This window comes from Suncus etruscus, chromosome X (assembly GCF_024139225.1).
Source record: "Suncus etruscus isolate mSunEtr1 chromosome X, mSunEtr1.pri.cur, whole genome shotgun sequence".
In the NCBI taxonomy this organism is placed as follows: Eukaryota; Metazoa; Chordata; class Mammalia; order Eulipotyphla; family Soricidae; genus Suncus; species Suncus etruscus.
Genome location: NC_064868.1, coordinates 44,632,422 through 44,652,212, shown reverse-complemented (window position 1 = coordinate 44,652,212; position 19,791 = coordinate 44,632,422). Strand labels below are relative to the sequence as shown.

Sequence of the window (19,791 nt, the reverse complement as noted above, 5' to 3'; positions counted from 1 at the left end):
AGCTGAAGGGTTATTTTATACCTGGTAAAATTAAGGCATTAAAACATATTGTTAGTAATCACTGCAGCTTGAGGTCCTGGCTTCCAATTATATTCTGCACCTGGTTCTGTGGGTAAATACATTAGGACATTATTATAGGCCTTTGTAGGTAGAGGTTGATTGCATACCTGTTCACTCTAAACTGCTATTTCTGTTGTTGCTGGTTTCTTTATGTTATAATGGATAGTCAAGGCTTTGTGTTGCCCCTCTTCCACTTGATTTGAACACTTCTCGCTATATGCTGATACCTACAATGCTTGGAGTTTCTACACTTTAGACAATTGTATTAGTTCATGGAGTATTATATGTTTACATGGTATATATTCTATATACCTCAGATAAGTGCTATCATTCTGTATTTATCCTTCTCATCTGGCTTACTTCATTTAACATAATATTTTAACTCCATCATGTGCTACATAATTCATGATTATATCGTTTCTAACTGTTATGTGTTATCCCAATGTGCATAAGTACAACAACTTCATGATCCACTTATCTGTTGTTGGTCATCAAGGTTGGTTCCCAAACTTGGCTATTGTGCTGAGTGCTGAAATAGTGGAGTGCATACATACTTTAAGATGAATGTCCTTCTGTCTTCGGGATACACAGGAGTGTGACTGCTGGATCATATGGCAGCTCAATTCTGAATTTACAGAGGACCCTCCATACTCATTTCCATAGGGGTTGGACCAGGTAGCATTCCCACCAGCAGTGAATGAGAGTTCCTTTCTTACCACATCCCTACCAACAGAGTTTGGTCCTGTTATTTTTGATGTGTGCCATCCTCATTGGTTTAAGGTGGTACCTCATTATTGTCTTGATTTGGATTTCCCTAATGATGAGTGATGGTGAACATATTTTCATGTGTCTATTGACCATTTGTTGATCTTTCTCAAAGAAGTGTCTATTCATTTCTTCTCCCCATTTTCCATGGCTTTATTAGTTTTTGTGAAGCTCACCTGAGTGATTTGTATATCCTAGATATCAACCATTAGCTGTCTTCTAGTTTTAACCAGGGTTTCTGTCAGCATGCAAAAACTTTTTAGTTTGATGTAGTCCCATTTATTTAGGTTTCATACTAAAGTTTTTGCCATTGGCATTCTATCATCAAAGACTTTTTTGATATATAAGTCTTTTGTTTTGTTTTTTGTTTTTGGGTCACACCCAGCAGCGCTTGGGGGTTACTCCTGGCTCTTCGCTCAGAAATCACTCCTGGCAGGCTCAGGGGACCATATGGGACGCCGGGATTTGAACCACTGACCTTCTGCATGAGAGGCAAACGCCTTACCTCCATGCTATCTCTCCGGCCCCGATATATAAGTATTGAAGTGTTCTGCCTATTTTTTCCTTAATGAACTTTATTGTTTCAGGTCTGATTTTGAGTTGACTTTTCTGTGGGGTGTGAGGTATGGATCAATCTTTAATTTCTTACAGGTGGTTATCCAGTTGTTCCAACAACATTTGTTGAAGAGACTCTTTGTTCCATTTCAAGTTCTTGACTCCTTTGTCAAATATTAGTTGACCATATATTTGAGTGTATATTCCTGGATATTCTGTTCTAACCCACTACTCTGAGACTCTGTCTTTGTTCCAGTACAATGCCGTTTTGATCACTATTGTTTTATAGTAAAGCTTCAAATTGGGTAAAGAGATGCCACCCAGCTTGTTATTTTTCAGTATGGACTTGGCTAACCTGGTTCTTTTGTGGTTCAATATGAATTTTATAAATAATTGTTCTAAGTCCTTAAAAATGATGTCTGAATTTGGATATGGATTGCATCGAATCTATATAGTTTAGGTAAGATAGTCATTTGGATGAAGTTGATTCTACCTACCCATGAGCATGGGATGTTCCTCCATTTCCTTAGGTCCTCTTCAATTTCTGTCTGAAGTGTTTTTGACATTTTCATGGTATAGGTCCTTCACTTCTCTTGTCAGATTGACTCTTAGATACTTGATATCTTTTGATACTATTTTACATGGGATTGACTCCTTAATCTCTTTCTCCTTTGCTTCATTATTTGTAGAGGAACATTATTGTCTTTTGTGAATTGACTTTGTAACCAGCTACTTTGCTGTATTAGTTAATTGTTTCTAGGAGATTTACTGTGAACTCTTTAGGGTTTTCGATGTTTATACTTATATCATCTGCAAAAAGAGATAGTTTGACTTCCTCTGGCTTTGCACTCAGAAATCACTCTTGGCTTGGGGTACCATTGGGACACCGGGGGATTGAACCACGGTTTGTCCTAGGCTAGCACGCACAAGACACATGCCTTATGGCTTACTCCCCCGTTCAGGCCCCTCCACAGCTTGTTTTTACTGTCACTCTTGAACTCTGTTGCATAGTGATCTGATAGCGTGCTTCTTATAATCTTTATATTTGTGACTTTGTGCAAGTTAGAGTTATAACCTAAGGCATGATCTATTCTAGAGAAGGTTCCATGTGCACTTAAGAAGAATGTGTTCCTTGCTTTCTGGAGGTGGAGAGCCCTATATAATAAGTCCATTATTCTATTTCTTCTAGTTTCTCATTTAGGACTCTTATGTCTGCTGGTTTTCTGCCTAATTGATCAGTATAGTGGTGATAGTGGTGTGTTGAAGTCTCCTACTACTCTCATGTTTCCTTCCATATGTTTCTCCAGGTTTGCAAGTAAATGCCTTACATATTTTGCTGGCTCTGCATTTGGGGCATAACACAGAGCTATCACATGCAGCACAAATGGTCCTACCAATTGATCTATCTCCCTAGCCTGAAGAATTATTTCTTGGGGACAGAGGGACATTGTGGAGTCTTGAGCAGCATTCCTTGTCACGTATTACCTGATCGCACAACCCAGTCCCCCACTCTGCTACAGTTGTAACAACCTAAAAGAACCCCCAGACATTGCTAAATATTCTGTCTGGGAGACAAAAACCACTGCTGATCGAAAACTCCTGATCCAAAGACTTGGCTGTGTCATCAAACACTTACTACCAGATTCCCTTTGGAATACACTACTGTTTAGCAACCTTACCTTTCAAGGTGCTTTTAGCATGTTTTCCCTCAGGACTATGTTGCATACAGAGTAAAATGGGCTTATTATTTCTTTAGGGCTGTATAAGTGACTGTATAAAACTTTCCTGGCTGTTACCTGGACTGCTAGTTAACAAAGTAAATTTAAAGAAAGTTATCCCTCAACACTTTGCCTCACAAAATGACTTGTTTTACTATGTATTTATATGTTATCTGGATGTATCATGTTAGGACACCCTAACCTTTGTCTCTGTCTTCTGAACAAGAAGAATTTAGAAGTCTAAGAATAGCTTAGTTTTCTTATTTTATACATAAGGGAGGAGGAAGGACTAGATGAAATTTTTTTGTTTTCTTTTGTTTTTGGGGGGCATACCAGAAGTAATCAGGTTACCATATCATTCAGTACATGTACTCAAAGTACATGCTCAGCAATTTGGGCTATTTCTCAGGCTGAAGATGAGAATTTTGTTAAGTTTGAGTCATTAAAAATTCTAAGAAGATATGTAGACTTAGTACAGGAGTTCAGGTATTTGCCTTACATGTAACCAACCCTGGTTTGGGCCTCAGCACTGCACAGTCTTCTGTGCCCTCCCAGATATGCCCTCCACTCAACACAAGGAACTTATAAAGTAGGAACTCTCAGTTGAAGGTTTGGCCTTCAATTCTACAATTAGCTTTCCCTTCAATTTTGATATACCTGATGAAAATTTTACTTGTACTATTTCTCAGATTTTTAGATATTGTGGGTCCATAGAACTCACAGTGTCTTCCTGATTTGTACAATTTGTTGCATCCAAATCTTCAGATAGATCAGTTGAAGTTGATGAATTTCCCTATTTCTAGCAAGACAAGCTTCAATTTACTTTGATAAATTACAAGTACACAGGCACTGTTCAGCACATCAACTTGCCAAAATACCTGCCCTTTAGGAATACAAAACTCATCAAGTATAGCTTTCAGGAGGACTGAAGTTCTGCTCTTAGTTTATTGTTTTTAACCATCTGAGATTTTGGCAAAGGATAATTGTGGCACTGACTTTCTGTACGGTTGTTTCTTTTCTGCTTGTTCCCCTTAGGAGCTGTCTCACAGGTGCTGGATAGCCTGGAAGAAATTCATGCACTCACAGACTGCAGTGAAAAGGACTTAGATTTTCTACACAGTGTTTTCCAGGATCAGCATCTGCACACCCTACTAGATGTAAGTTTTTCTGTTGATTAAATTTTGGTCAGTTGAATAGCAAGCGTACAGTTTTGCCTTTACATGAATTTCCAGGTGTTCTTCATAACAGTCCTTTATCAGTTGCCTGCAAGGTATGGGAACTTGTCTGTCATAGATTCCTAATTGAAAGAAAATCTGTTGTATGTTATGTAAATGCAGTACTACTAAGAGTCACAGTGATGCTTCTGTTAGAAAAATCTGCAAATTATAACTGTGATCACCTTTAATTTCTTATGTATTTCAAGGCAGGCTTGGGCCATACCTAGAGGTGCCCATAAGATATTTCTGGCTCTGTGCTCTGGAGTCACCCCTGGCAATGCTCAAGGACCACATGTGATACCAGGGATCAAGCTAGCATTGACTATATACAAGGCAAGCACCCTTACCTCCTGTACTATCTCTCCAGCTCAACTTTTAATTGTTTAAAAGATTATTTTAAGCCATTATGCCTGATATATATGTATAGTGAGAGAGAAAAGGAAATAACTTGTCAACTGGGCTGTATTCCCACATCCATTTTATAGTTACCATATATACCTGAGTATAAGCTGATCCCCCTAATTTTACCCTAAAAGCTGGGTAAACCTAGTGACCCAAGTATAAGCTGAGGTTTAAAATGCAGCAGCCACTGGTAAATTTCAAAAATAAAAATATATACCCAAAACAATTACAATAATTGAGGAACCAGTGGGTTAAAAGGTTTTCGATATTTATTTCTAAAGAAAAACTGTAAACTAGCAACAGTAACTTTAAAACTTTAAATAAAGTGCAGAAAACCATAGCTTAACAGGTAATCAAGCTAAATCATAAAGGTTAAAATCCTTCAAAACTGGATTCCTCCTCATCATCATCTGTATGTCCAAACAGAGCTTCAGCTGTATCTGATGTGAGGGTATCAGCATAGGCGTCACTGAGTTTGCAGATATCATCATCATTGCTGTCGGTCTCATACAAAGCGCAGAATATTGTGGGTAAAATAGTTCAGTGGCATAGTTCAGTTCAGCAGCCTACCTCTTCCGCTCAGCCATGACTTGTGGACTGAGCTGAAGCACCGCCCCCTCCTGCAGACGGCAGAAGACAACTGTAGACTACGTGCATTTGATTAGGTGCGTGCACAACAAATTAAACTACCTGTATGACCTGAGTATAAGCCAGTTTCAGCTTATACTCGAGTATATACGGTAAATTGCTGGCTTTCGTTGATGTGTTGCTTTCTTAATGCCTGGGCCTCTATTTTATCATTTAGTCTGATGGATAGACTCCAATGAGAGCAGACTGAAATGCAGAGGAAACACAGATGCTGACACTTTGTATCTGCTTTCAAACCACATTTTAAGTACAATGTCTTTCTGAATAAAGTGGGTTAACTTCAGTAGTGTTAAATTTCATAGGACTTATTGACATACTAGTACATCTCGATTTTTTTACTCATGATAGTGATGCCGTGGGTTGTGACATGTCTGTGTCGCAATCAATTTGATTCATTGTGTTTAACAAAAAAAAACTTCTCTTGGGTTCAGAAAGATAGTACAGGAGAAAAATGCTTCCTTTGCACACGACTGCTGCAGGTTCAACCCCCCAACACACTATATGGTTCCCCAAGCACTGCTAGGGGTGATCCCTGAGAGCAGAGCCGGGAATAAACTCTGAGCACAGTCTGGTGTGGCCAAAAAATGAAAATGAAAAACTCTTGCTCTGGTTTAGATTACTGGTAGAAAAAAGACAGAGGAAGGAAGGATGTGAGAGAAACAGCAAGAAAGAAGAGAGTGAGGTCTTATAATATGAAAATGGTATTTGCTTTGAGACACCTAGAACTCTTTAGTACTAGATCTGATTAACCTACCACAGCATGCAAATTAAACTAAAGCCAGATTGTTTTAGAAAGTATTCAGTAGGACATCTATACGAAAGCTGGAAATTATAGTTATAAGATGTGCTACTTGGGGCTGGAGAGATAGCATAGAGGTAAGGTGTTTGCCTTGCATTCAGAAGGACAGTGGTTCGAATCCCGGCATCCATATGGACCCCCAAGCCTGCCAGGAGCGATTTCTGAGTGTAGAGCCAGGAGGAACCCCTGAGCGCTGCTGGGTGTGACCCAAAAACCAAAAAAAAATGTGCTACTTAAGTAAAATGAGCCAGACAGATAAAGACAAATACATCATAATAGTACTTGTATTTGAAAGCTGTAAGAAAGCAAGTGAAGGCCATAAAATAGAATAGAACAGTGATTGTCCCAAGGTAGAGGAAATGGGAAGATGCTGGTAAATTGGGTACAACTTTCAGTAAAGCCTAAGGATCTAATGCACAGTATAGTGACTGTAGTGGATAATATATTAAATTGTATCACTGAACTTTGTAAGAAGGTAGCAAGTGTTCTCACGAAGAAGAGATAAATGTGTTGGGGGTGATGTGTTCATTTACTCCAAAATGCATTAATCCTATCACACTGTACATTTTATTTTGTCTAATCAATAAATGCCTGATGACTCTTTACACTTTAAATATATTGTCATGTTATTCATCAAATATACCTAACGAACACACTTATCTGAAGACTGATAATCTGAAGACTGAAGTAATTTCAGCTACTTTATTTCAAATAACTTCTTTGATACCAAAACTTCTGGAAATTTATCTTATTTGTGGATAGCTCACCACATTCCCTATCACTTTCTGTACCACTTCTTCCTTCCTATTTAACTGTTTCTTGTTCTCTGACATTGCTTCATATGATACCAGTATTCTTCAGAATTGTGAATTTCTCACCTAATTTGCAACTATATATATGTATATATATATATATATATATATTTCTATATGTTTCCCCCCGCCTATCCTCTTACTGTTACAATGGCCATAACAGGGTGAGAAGAGTCACACTTCTGGTTGCAGTGTTTACCTGGTTGTAGTGTTTACATTCCTGGTTGTGGTGCTCATTGGAGTCACCTTTCTGGATGCAGTGTTTGCAACGTGGCTGCACTGCACTTTAGTTGGGCAGTTTCTGTACTTTCTTGTTGTAGACCTTGCCAGAGGGAAGGGGGCACATACTTGCTCCCTGGGGTCACATTCCTAGCCACAGTGCAGGCCCATTTTAGATTATACACATTGTGGTGCCAGATACCCCAGATGACAAAGCTATAAGGGTCAGGCATGGTGCATGTGGGTATGTAAGGCATGCAACTCCTGGCCTCCTGCTCAGAGGACAGGAACATTTAGCCACAGAATCACCTGCAGGCCCATTTTTTATACACCTTTCAAATTAATAGGGTCCCTGAAAGAAGCTAGCATGGAGATAGAGCTTCATTCAGTGAAGTCAGTGAGTAGCTTATTGCTGAGATTTAATTAACTCCTTTAGATTAAGGATTTTTCATCATTAAAGTCCTGGAGAAGCCCAAATTGGTTCTTCTTTTGTTGTAGTTAAAAATAATGTTAACACTTAAAGTCTTGATGTACAAATCTCTCACCTCACCACAATCAAAGTGCTCAATACCTTATAGACCACTTTTTTGTGTGATCTTATGTTTTTATTTAATAAATAATGAGAGAGGTAGAATGCCTATTGCAAATACAGGCAGGGTTGCGGGAGGAGGGGGAGCATTGGTGGTGGGAGTGTTGCACTGGTGAAGGGGGTTATTCTGTTTATGACTGAAACCCAACTACAAACATGCTTGTAATCATAGTGCTTAAATAAAGACATTATATATATTAAGCACCATGTTTACAGAAATGTTTGTAGTTGGGCTTCAGTCATCAAATGTACACTACCTTTCACCAGTGTAACTTTCCTGCCACCGATGTTCCCCATTTTTCTCCTCTCCAACCCCCTGCCTGTTTTTAGGACAGGCATTCAGCTTCTCTCTTTCTCTCTCTCTATCTCTCTCTCTCACTATCATTTTCATGGTAGTTGTTAGAGCAATTGGATCACTATTATTTTTCTTATATCTCACAGATGAGTGTGACTATTCTGTTTATCTCTTCTCTGATACATTTCACTCAGCATAAAAATCTCCATGTCCATCCATGTATAAATAAATCTCATGACTTCATTTTTCCTGACAGTTGCATAGTATTACATTATGTAGATATACCATGGTTTCTTTAGCTACTCATCTGTTGTCAGGTACCTGGATTATTTACAGATTCTGACTACTGAAATAGTGCTGCAGTGAACATAGGAGTGCAGCGGACATTTTTGTATTGTGTGTGTGAGTTCCTAGAAGTGGTATTGCTGGACCATATGGGAGCACAATTTCCTAATTTCCTGTCTTTTGAGGAATATCCATATTGTTTTCCAGAAAAACTAGACTAGATGTCTAGCCCACTTCTTTATTATCTGCCTTACCCCCTCTGCTTCGTGGCCTTATCAAGGCAAACACTTTGTCATTATTCACTACTGTCTATTCCTTTCTTTCACTGAATGCCTCCAATCAGTGAAATTATCCAGTATTTATCCTTCTTTCTCTCTGACTTACTTTACTTAACATGGTCCTCTCCAGTTTCACCCAAATTAAAATGAGCTACAAGATTTCATATTTTCTTTTTTTGTTGTTTTGGGTCACACCCGACTGTACTTAGCACTTACTAGCTCTGCAGTCAAGGATCACTCCTGACAAAGTTTTTAGGGTAGCATACAAGGTGCTGGACATCAAAACTGGGTCAGCTCTGTGTAAGGCAAGGGCATCTGCTTGCTGTATTGCCACTCCAGCACCAAATATCTTTGTTTCTTTTATTTCAATTTGAAAGAAATTGTTTATTAACTGGCCAAATTCCAAAAATATGGTAGATACCGATTTGATCTTCCCTATTGCCAACATTTCCACCTTCTACAAAATAGTGGCCTTTTTCTTCATCCCATCCTAAGGAGAAGATCATTTAAAGGGCCAGAGCAAGTTGTTTGCCTCTTTGAAGTGTTTCCAACAGTACAGATCTCATGAATCATATCCTCCATGCAAATGGTACCATATCTAACAAGAGTTCATGCCATTGATACATTATCTATTAGGGCAGTTCACTTCTTGTGGATTTTGCCATAACCATGCCTATAGTTCAACTCATTTACTGACTTCAAGTTTAGGTACACACATGCAGTACAGGGCTTTATGATCTCGGGCTGTTCACTGAAGCCTTGTTAAGCTTAACAATGAAGCTGTTGAAGTTGCAGCACCTTTTGGACCTTGGAGCTCATAGCATTGATACTTCTGATCCTGATGACACAAGTCAGTTGGAATTTGTTGCATTAGTTATTAATTATAAAGTCCTAGTGGTGGGTGGAGTGAATAGAGAGGCCTTTCTCGTATGCCCCGGTGCCTGCAATCCCTTAGGCCTGTGGGTTTGAGGGTTCAGGATAATGACAAAGAAATGATCCACAAGCAGTCAGTTGAAGTTTCAGGAGACATACAGCTTTATTTACAAGGCGCTAATTGCCATGTGAATATTCTTCACATGGCCTTTAAACTAAGCAGCATCTCTGCATCCTCTGTGTCTCTTCTCTCCCTGCTTTGTCTCCCATGCTAAGGCTGTCCCTCACCCCTCCCCTTAAGCCACTCTTAATTATCAACCACAGACCTCTCCCAGCTGTGGGAGGGTCTCCCTTTCCAGATGAGATATGCATGAAGTTGAGTGAGGATAACAGGGTTTGGCAGGACTGTACAAGTTGCAAACCTAGCAATAAGAATCTCTCCTGCTCATCTGTTCATACTCCTTAGCTTTTTCATAGATCAGCTTCCTCCTTGCCTTTTGAAGCATCTTTTGGGCTAGCTTCTTTCTCAAGCACTTAATCTTCTGCTCAACAAATTTTTTTCACTTTTTCTTCAAGGTTTCTGGAACATCAGGAAGTTTCTTTTTCTTCTCTTGGGTTGCTGCAGCTGGCTTAGCAGGAACCTTCTTTTTCTTCTCTTCTGTGGCCTACATGGTTCCCGTCAGAAAAGAGGAAGATCTCATTATTTCTTATATCTCAGTAGTATCCTATTGTGTGTATATACATATATATGTGTATATAACTCTGATACAATTTCTTTATTCATCTGTTATTAGAATTAATTTCAGAATCAAGCTATTGTACTAAGTGCTCAGTGAACATAGGTGTTCATACATCTGTTTTAATTGATGTTTTGTGTTCTTGGAATAGATTCCAAGAAGAGGGATTGCTAGGACATCTGGAAATTCCATTGTTAGTTTTTAAAGAAATCTCTGTACAGTTTTCCATAGAAGATGAATCAAACAATGTTTAAATCAACAGTGAATGAGGCTTGCTTTGTGACCACATTCCTATCAATACTGGTTGATTCCAGTCTTTTTGATATATGCAATCTATACTGGGCTGAGATGATAGCTCATGTCATTTTGATTTGCATTTCCCTGATAACAAGAAATGATGAACACATTTTTCATGTACCATTCTAATATTCACTTAAGGAAAGGGTTTACTCATTTTCTCTCCCAATTTTGAATAGGTTTATTGGACTTTTTTGGTGTTGAGCTTCTTGAAGTTTTTTTTTCAGCTAACTTAACAGAATTTATAAACTTTTTTAAAATAATTTTTATTTTGACCACAGTGGATTACAAATCTTTCACAGTAATATTTTAGGTACATAGTGACATTGAATCAGGGGAATTCCCACCACCAATGATGTCCTCCCTCCACCCCTGTTCCCAGCATGCATCCCATATCCCCCTCCTTGCACCCCCGGGTTGCTAGTATAAGTGGTCCCCTCTGTGTCTAGCTTGTTGTAGATTGGGTATCAATTCTGTTGTCATTGGTTTTGGATTTGGTGTTTAAGTCTAGTCATTTTTTATTTCTATTCCATGTTCATATGACTGTTTGATCTTGGTACCCTCCACTATTTCTCCTCCAATTTGTGAGTCACAACAAGATGGTTCAAGTTATGTGGTTCTGTTAGAAGGAAAGAAAAAAGGGGGAGGTCAAACAAGCAAAAAATGGGAGGAGTCCTTCTAGAGGCTATAAATATCAATTTAAGAGAAGAAAGGGAAAAACATAACAAGAATACAAAAAAAGAACAATAAGCACTACAGCAATAAGCACCACAGCAATAAAGACAACAACCAAACAATAATCATGGTCATGAGGTAAAAACAAACAAACAAAACAAACAACAACAATAACAAAAAATTAATTTGTGCTTTTTTCTTTTTTTTGTATAAGCAGCTTAAATATTGGAGAAATTAGAAAGGGGATTCCTTGGCCTAAGAGATACAGGGTTTCTCCGCCCTTGAAGTATACCATCATAGGAATAACTACAGTCTCCGTACATGCTCTTATTCTCTTCACTAGATCCTTTTGTGATATCTGCAAACTTTCCGCTCAGTTGTGGATGTTAAAATCAGGCCTCTGTAACTAAACTGACCAATCTTGAGATGACAAGAGTAATAGCAGAACACTGTGGGTTTCTCCAGGGAGGAACAGATAAACAAACGGGCCGAACATTGGAACTGAGCCCAGGCTGCCCTGTGGCCCCATGCAGAACTTCTCAGACCACCTCTCTGAAAACATTTGTTTTGAATAACTTCTTCTTTCTTGAGTAAACATTATAAGAACTTCAGACGAGACTCAGAGTGAGAAAACATGCTTACAGCTTCTTTGGATTCTTTTAGATTATAAGTCTAAAATAATTTTCTGTGTTATCACAGTTTTCTGCTGTCAGTGTAGTTGAATTTGAAGAAAAGCTGGTGGACTGAAAAATGAACATCCCAACGATGCCCTGTCTGCAAAATTTTGCAGAATATGCTACCCATGAAACCTAGAACTCTCCTAAAATATCTCATTACAAGGCCAACCGTAGGCAGTATTGCCAAATTCATGTGGTTTTCAAGGTCCAAATTGAGCCACCTTTTTTTGCGGGGGGCACAGCCGGCAGCACTCAGGGGTTACTCCTAGCTCTGCACTCAGAAATCATTCTTGGCAGGCTTGGAGGACCATATTGGATGCCAGGGATCGAACCCGGGTCTGTCCTGAGTCAGCAGTATGCAAGGCAAATGCCCTGCCACTGTTTTATCTCTCTGGCCCCCAAATTGAGCCACCCTAATGAAAACATAATCATCATGGGCAGTATCAGCCTCGTCATCCTATGTCCTCATAATTTACAGTGTGTAAACAAAGATTATTGAGCTCTTGTTTATGCAATCCCAAGCATCTATTCAATAATAGAATCAATGAGTTATTCAAATAGCTGCCATAGAGCAAGATTTAGCCAGTAAAACATTTATAATGCTGGGGAGATGACTCAACACTGGATCTCTTGTTTTGCATGTAGGAGCCCCAGGTTTGATCCCCAGAACCCACATGGTCTCCTGAAAACTCCCAGAAGTGACCCAATAACAATAACTAAATTTTGTGATATAAAACACATCAAAATGAACATGGGAAGATGTAATCTTAAGAAGAAACTTGTCAAACTTTGAACATACATTTTTCTTCCATCTAATGATCTGCAGCCCCTGGTTGAATTTGCATTATTTTGCTTTAACAATATCAACATCGTCTCCTTTTTATGAGATTTCATGTGCCACTCACATAATTTTTGAAGGGTAATAGATTTGGGTCACACCTGCTTGTGCTCAGGGCTTTGTGCCCAGGGTTACTCCTTGTGGTACTCAAGGGAACCATGGGATCAGAGATCAAACTAGGATTGGCTACATGCAAGACAAATACCTGTGCTATTTTTCTGAAGCATCTCGACAGTTTTATTGACCATGACTTGGTTGTTAATTAATTCCTCTTAATTCACTGATACTCTAAATAGCTAGTTTAAGGCTATTACGCTTAAGCTTGACCAAAAAATGACTAACAGAAACTATAAATTATCCTAATACCCTTTTTCTAGCCATACCTTTATAATAATAAATTCAAAAGAGATGTTGGAACTAGAGAAGTGCTTGTGTGGTTGAGGCCTGCTTCAATACTTTGTGCCCTACTCCATTTTAATGAGTTCCCAACTCTACCCCACAAAAAAAGCATTTTGGGAATTTATTAGTAGGAAGAAAAGCAATTTACATTAAAGCAAAAGGAAGAATGTTATGCTTGGGGCTGGCTTGTAGAGGGATTTATTGGGGGAACCAAGGATTCCTTCTTATTTATAGTCTTGTAAAATACTTCTAGTTCTGTCTAAAGTTTGGAACCAATCTTGTAATCTCTTACCTGACACATTGGCACTCTTTCTCACTTTGTGAGGAGAAATAAAAAGGTTTGAGAAATAACTGTGCTTGGTCCAGTTTGTTCAAGTATATCCACTTTTACAAATTATAAGCCCTGATTCAGGGTCTAGAGATAATACAATGAGTAGGGCATAAGCCTTTCACACAGCCGACCTGGATTTGATCCCTAACACTTCATATGATCAAATGAACCTTGCCGGGAGTAATGTTTGAGCAAAGGCAGGCATAAACCCCAAGTAGTACCAGGTATGACCCAAAACAAAACAAAAATTCTTTGGGGAAGATTAAGGGGCTTCATATAAAATATGTAAATCAATCTTAGTGAAGTACAATGTGCCATGTGTGTGAGTTTGTAAAGCCTGCAATTGCAAAGTGCTACAAACTGGCAGCTTTAAAATAATACGGGCCAAGGATGTAGGTCAGTAGCCGATGCATGCTTCCATTTTTGAAGTCAGCAGTAGAGCACATGATTCCCCCACATCCAAACAAACCTCCTTGAATGCCTCTCTCACAACTCTGGAGGCTAGAAGCCTTAAATCAAGATTGTGGGTAGCCCTGTTCTCGCTTGAAAGGTAGCAGACAAAAATTCTTTCTTTCAGTTTCTTGAAGTAACCAGCAACCTTTGTCATTGTGCTGCTTATGAAGCCATCAATCACTTCAGTCTCAGTCTTTTTGTTCACCTGAGGACTCCCTCTCTACTTGTGTGTGACTGCAGTAACATGGCCTTTTTTTCTTTCTAACACTAAAACCAGAAGGAAGAGCTTAAGTTTGTACTGGGAAGGACAAAGGGAAAAACAAAGAGTCAGGGTGGACACCTTCAGATGGGCTGCAGAAGGCAGGGGATGACATAGTCTGCTTATGAGAGCACATCAGTTATTATTATATCTCAGGCCCTCATCCAGCCCAAGCTCATTTTTAAATAAGTATAACTACAAATGCCCTATTTCTAAATAAGGTCAAATGCTAAGTAGGCAGAACTTTTGAAGGAACACAGTTTAGTCTAGTCCCACATGGAAAACTGACTTTGCCCTGAGTTATTTCAAGTAAGAGCATGAGTTTTGCAAATTTAAAAGACAATGATGAAATGTTATTTTTTCATTCATCAATTCAGCCTCTTTGAGAATTGGTTAAAAGGCCTTGTATTGATATTTTGAGTCAGTTGAATAGCCACTTGACATGTACCTATTTATGAGGGACTGAAAATCACGGCCATTTTTTCAGATTAAAAGTAATTTGCAAACTTTTGCTAATGACATTAAATAAGGAGATTTCTTATTGCAGGATAAATGTTTACTTCCTAAGTCAACAATGTTAACATTGTTGAGAGACAAATTTATCTTCTCTCTGTCGAAATTTGACAACTAAGTTAAATATTTACCTACCATCTGTCATACCTCTCAACAACTGTTAGTGCATATTACAGATTGTTGTTCCCATAGTGAACATAATGATGCCCTACTTCATTAAAATTATTTTTATGGGAAGTTATGAATTGTTTTCTAAAAATATGAGCAATAATCAATAAAGCCAAAAAGGCTGCACTAAAAAGTTGATTTTTCAGTTTTATATTAATTTTCAATTATAACTTATGGTGTGCTTATATTTTTTTGTTTTGGGGCCATACCCAGAGACTCTCAGGGATTACTCCTGGCTATGCACTCCGAAATCGTTCCTGGCTTGGGGGACCATAAGGGATGCTGGGGATCTAACTGAGGTCCATCCTGGATCAGCCGCACATGCAAGGCAAATGTCCTACTGCTGTGCTATTGCTCTGATCCAGTGTGCTTATATTTTAAAGTAATATCCCTGATGAATGCTGATGCAAAGATCTTCAACAAAATCCTGGCAAGTAGGATTCAATGCATCATCAAGAATCATACACTACAACCAAGTAGGTTTCATCCCAGGAATGCAAGGATGGTTTAACATCCGTAAATCTATTGACATCATACACAACAACAACAAGAAAAATTAAAATCACATGATCATATCAATAGATGCAGAGAAAGCATTTGATAAGGTCCAACACCCATTCTTGATCAAAACTCTCAGCAAAATGGGAATGGAAGGAACCTTTCTCAATCTAGTTGAATACATCTACCGCAAGCCAATGGCAAATATTATACTCAATGGAGAAAACTAAAAGCCTTTCCTATAATTCTGGTACAAGACAAGGCTGTCCGCTCTCACCACTCCTCTTCAACATAGTACTGGAAGTTCTTGCTATAGCGATCAGGCAAGAAAAAGATATCAAGGGAATCCAGATAGGAAAGGAAGAAGTCAAGCTCTCATTGTTTGCAGATGACATGATATTCGACTTAGAAAACCCTAAAGACTCTACCAAAAAGCTCCTAGAAACAATCGATTCATATAGCTAGGTGGCAGGCTACAAAATCAACCTACAGAAATCAATGGCCTTTTTATACACCAATAATGGTAGGGAAGAGATGGAAGTCAGGAAGGCAATCTCATTCACAGTAGTGCTACACAAACTCAAATATCTTGGAGTCAACTTGACCAAAGACGTGAAGGACCTATACAAAGAAAACTATAAAGCCCTGCTCCAAGAAATAAGAGAGGACACATGGAAATGGAAACACATACCCTGCTCATGGATTGGCAGGATTAACATCATTAAAATGGCAATACTCCCCAAAGCATTATACAGATTTAATGCGATCCCCTTAAAAATACCCATTACATTCTTCAAAGAAGTGGATCAAACACTTATGAAGTTCATCTGGAACAATAAACACCCTCAAATAGCTAAAACACTTCTAGGGAAAAGGAAAATGGGAGGCATTACTTCCCCCAACTTTAAACTGTACTACAAAGCAATAATTATCAAAACAGCATGGTACTGGAATAAAGACAGACCTTCAGATCAATGGAATAGGCTTGAGTTCTTAGAGAACATTCCCCAGACATACAATTACCTAATTTTTGACAAAGGAGCAAGAAATCCTAAGTGGGGCAGGGAAAACCTCTTCAACAAGTGGTGCTGGCAGAACTGGTTAGCCATTTGCAAAAAAGCAAACATAGACCCCCAGTTAACATCATGTACAAAGTTAAAATCCCAATGGATTAAAGACCTTGATATTAGACCGGATACCATAAGGTATATAGAACAACACGTCAGTAAAACAATCCATGACATTGAGACTAAAGGCATCTTCAAGGAGGAAACTGCACTCTCCAAACAAGTGGAAGCAGAGATCAACAGATGGGAATACATTAAACTGAGAAGCTTCTGCACCTCAAAAGAAATAGTGCCCAGGATACAAGAGCCACCCACCAAGTGGGAGAAACTATTCACCCAACACCCTTCAGATAAAGGGCTAATATCCAAAATATACAGGGCACTGACAGAACTTTGCAAGAAAAAACATCTAATCCCATCAAAAAATGGGGAGAAGAAATGAACAGACACTTTGATAAAAAAGAAATACAAATGGCCAAAAGGCACATGAAAAAATGCTCCTCGTCACTAATCATCAGGGAGATGCAAATGAAAACAATGAGATACCACCTCACACCGCAGAGATTGGCGCACATCACAAAGAATGAGAACAATCAGTGCTGGCTGGGATGTGGAGAGAAAGGAACTCTTATCCACTGCTAGTGGGAATGCCGTCTAGTACAGCCTCTATGGAAAGCGATATGGAGATTTCTTCAATATCTGGAAATTGAGCTCCCATTCGATCCAGCTATTCCACTCCTAGGGATATACCCTAAGAACACAAGAATACAATACAAAAACCCCTTCCTCACATCTATATTTATTGCAGCACTATTCACAATAGCCAGGCTCTGGAAACAACCAAGATGCCCTTCAACAGACAAATGGCTAAAGAAACTGTGGTACATATACACAATGGAATATGCAGCTGTCAGGAGAGATGAAGTCATGAAATTTTTCTATACATGGTTGTACATGGAATTTATCATGCTGAGTGAAATAAGTCAAGAGGGAGAGAGAGACGCAGAATAGTCTCACTCATCTATGGGTTTTAAGAAAAATAAAAGTCATTTTTGTAACAATCCTCAGAGACAATGAGAGGGGGGCTGGAACACCAGCTCACTCCATGAAGCTCACCACAAAGAGTGGTGAGTACAGCTATAGAAATAACTACACAAAGAACTACCATAATCAAGTGAATGAATGAGGGAACTGGAAAGCCTGTCTGGAGTACAGGTCGGGGTGGGGTGGGGTGGAGGGAGATTTGGGACATTGGTGGCGGGAATGTTGCACTGGTGAAGGGGGGTGTTCTTTACATGACTGAAACCTAATCACAACCATTTATGTAATCAAGATGTTCAAATAAAGAAGAAAAAAAAGAAATATAAAGGAAATGAAAAAAAGAAAGAAATGACCACATGATTCTAAAAAAAACACATATATAAATATGACTATCATGTTGGGTTAAGCAAGCAGTTCTTAGGAACTGTGGGTGGCTGGGTCTTACCCTGTACTTCTTATGGCTTATTCCTGGCTCTGCACTCAGGGAGCACTCTTAGCAGAGATCAAAGTATCATTTTGGTGCAAAGGAACAAACCTGGTCAGCTTCATGCAAGTGCCCTACACTATACTATCAGTTTTCCTCCAAAGGAAATGTTTAAAAACTAGATTGAATCATAATAGTATACTGAGTGTGAATTTACTAAAATAGTCAAGTTTATGTATATTTACAGTGAATATACAGAATAGTTCAGTCTTTTTTTAATCATAATGGGAGCAGAGCAATAGAATAGTTAATTAGGTTCTTGTCAGAATTTGATACCTACCCAGTACCATCTATGGTTCCTCAAGCCCTACCAAGAGTGATCCCTCATCAGATCCCTAAGTACTGCTGTGTGTGACCCCCCCAAAATAAAACAAATAAGAATATTTTTGTTTTTATTTTTGAGCATCAATTTTACCCTTTTAAAAATAAATTATTTTATTTAGATATCATGTATTGCATAGGTTCTCATAATACATTTGTTCCAAGAACTATTCCACCATCAATGTAAAATTCCTTCCACCTGATTCCCACTAATTCTCAAGCCTTTGGCAGCCATGAAATAATGTTTCATATTGCTTGTTTATAGGTAAGTGAAAATATAATTATTTTTAAAAGTAGAATAATAAAAATTTATGAAGATAAATATATCTAGCCATGAAATCATTAAGTCATTTGCTAAGTTTATTGCCAATTGACATTCTATTACTCGTTTTGTTTTTGAACACAAGGTGGCTTTAAATTCACGTTGATACCTAAATTGGTGTAATCCTACTGGTATGACAGTATGGAAAAATCTGGGAGTTGTCACATAGCTGCATATGTAGCTGCATATTCCAGGAATTCTAAATTCTTTAACTAATATTTCAGCATTTCTGGGATATGGTTTCAGCTGCTAGGACTTTCAGAAGTTTGAGAATGTCCCCTGGAGATATCAGCCTATAACAGCATACCTGAGGTTTTGACTGGTTGGGCATCTCTGCAGACCTCCGTGGTTGAATGATGAAATGGGATCATTATCAATGTGGCAGATGTGGATGGTGCATGCAGCTGGTAGGGTTTTGGTAGGGCTGGGACTTGATTCACCCTCTCCTCCCAAGATTGCCATTTTCAACTGCATGGCCTATGTGCCCATGGTTTTTCACAACTTGGTGGGTATCTCTTTTAAGAATAGAGTAAGTCAAAGAAGCTGGCTGAATGCAGACATGGTGACTATATCTGAAGGGGGGTGGTTTTGCCTGCTAGGAGTTCCGGAAGTACGAGAAGATGTGGGGAAGGGTGCCTGCACTCACTCCAAAAAGTCCTGGAGATGTTATCCCAAATACTGGTATATCTGGAGTTTGGGTTATTTTTATCCTTTTTGTACTGTTTTAAAGTAAAACACTGGAGGGTTTTTTCTCTTGTTTCTGATTTTTGTTATTGTTGATTTGGGACCATACCTGAAGGTGCTCAGGGATTAATCCTGGCTCTGCACTCAGGAATCACTCCTGGTAGTGATGAGAGAACCAGATGCAATGCAGGGGATAGAACTTGGATCTACTACATGCAAGACAAGCACTGTACCCTCCATGCAATTGTTCTGGCCCCTGTAGGGTTTTTTTTTAAATAAAAGGCATTAGAAACTTTTACCATCTTATGTGGGTAGCCCTGTAGCTCCTACAATTACCTTTTGTAATGCAAAATTCCAGCTATCACCATAGCTTCTAGCATGTCTTGCTGTGACATAGCAATACAGCAAATCCTAGTGAGGTGAAAAAACTACTGAAAAGATGGACCCATTAGATTTCTGGGCCCTTCATTTATTTTTGCCCATCTGATTTTTAAACAGTATTTTAGAGCATC

At 38.7% G+C, this 19,791-nt stretch overlaps 1 protein-coding gene across 14 annotated transcripts in view; it reads left to right on the top strand.

Annotated features, from left to right (window-relative positions):
• Window positions 1-19,791, top strand: part of CASK (calcium/calmodulin dependent serine protein kinase) — a 515,778-nt gene that overhangs the window by 404,863 nt on the left and 91,124 nt on the right. For all 14 annotated transcript variants that reach the window (XM_049767194.1, XM_049767195.1, XM_049767192.1 and 11 more), the window contains one exon: window positions 4,134-4,255. In XM_049767194.1, the coding sequence (XP_049623151.1) occupies window positions 4,134-4,255 (122 nt within the window). The remainder of the gene's footprint in view (window positions 1-4,133; window positions 4,256-19,791) is intronic.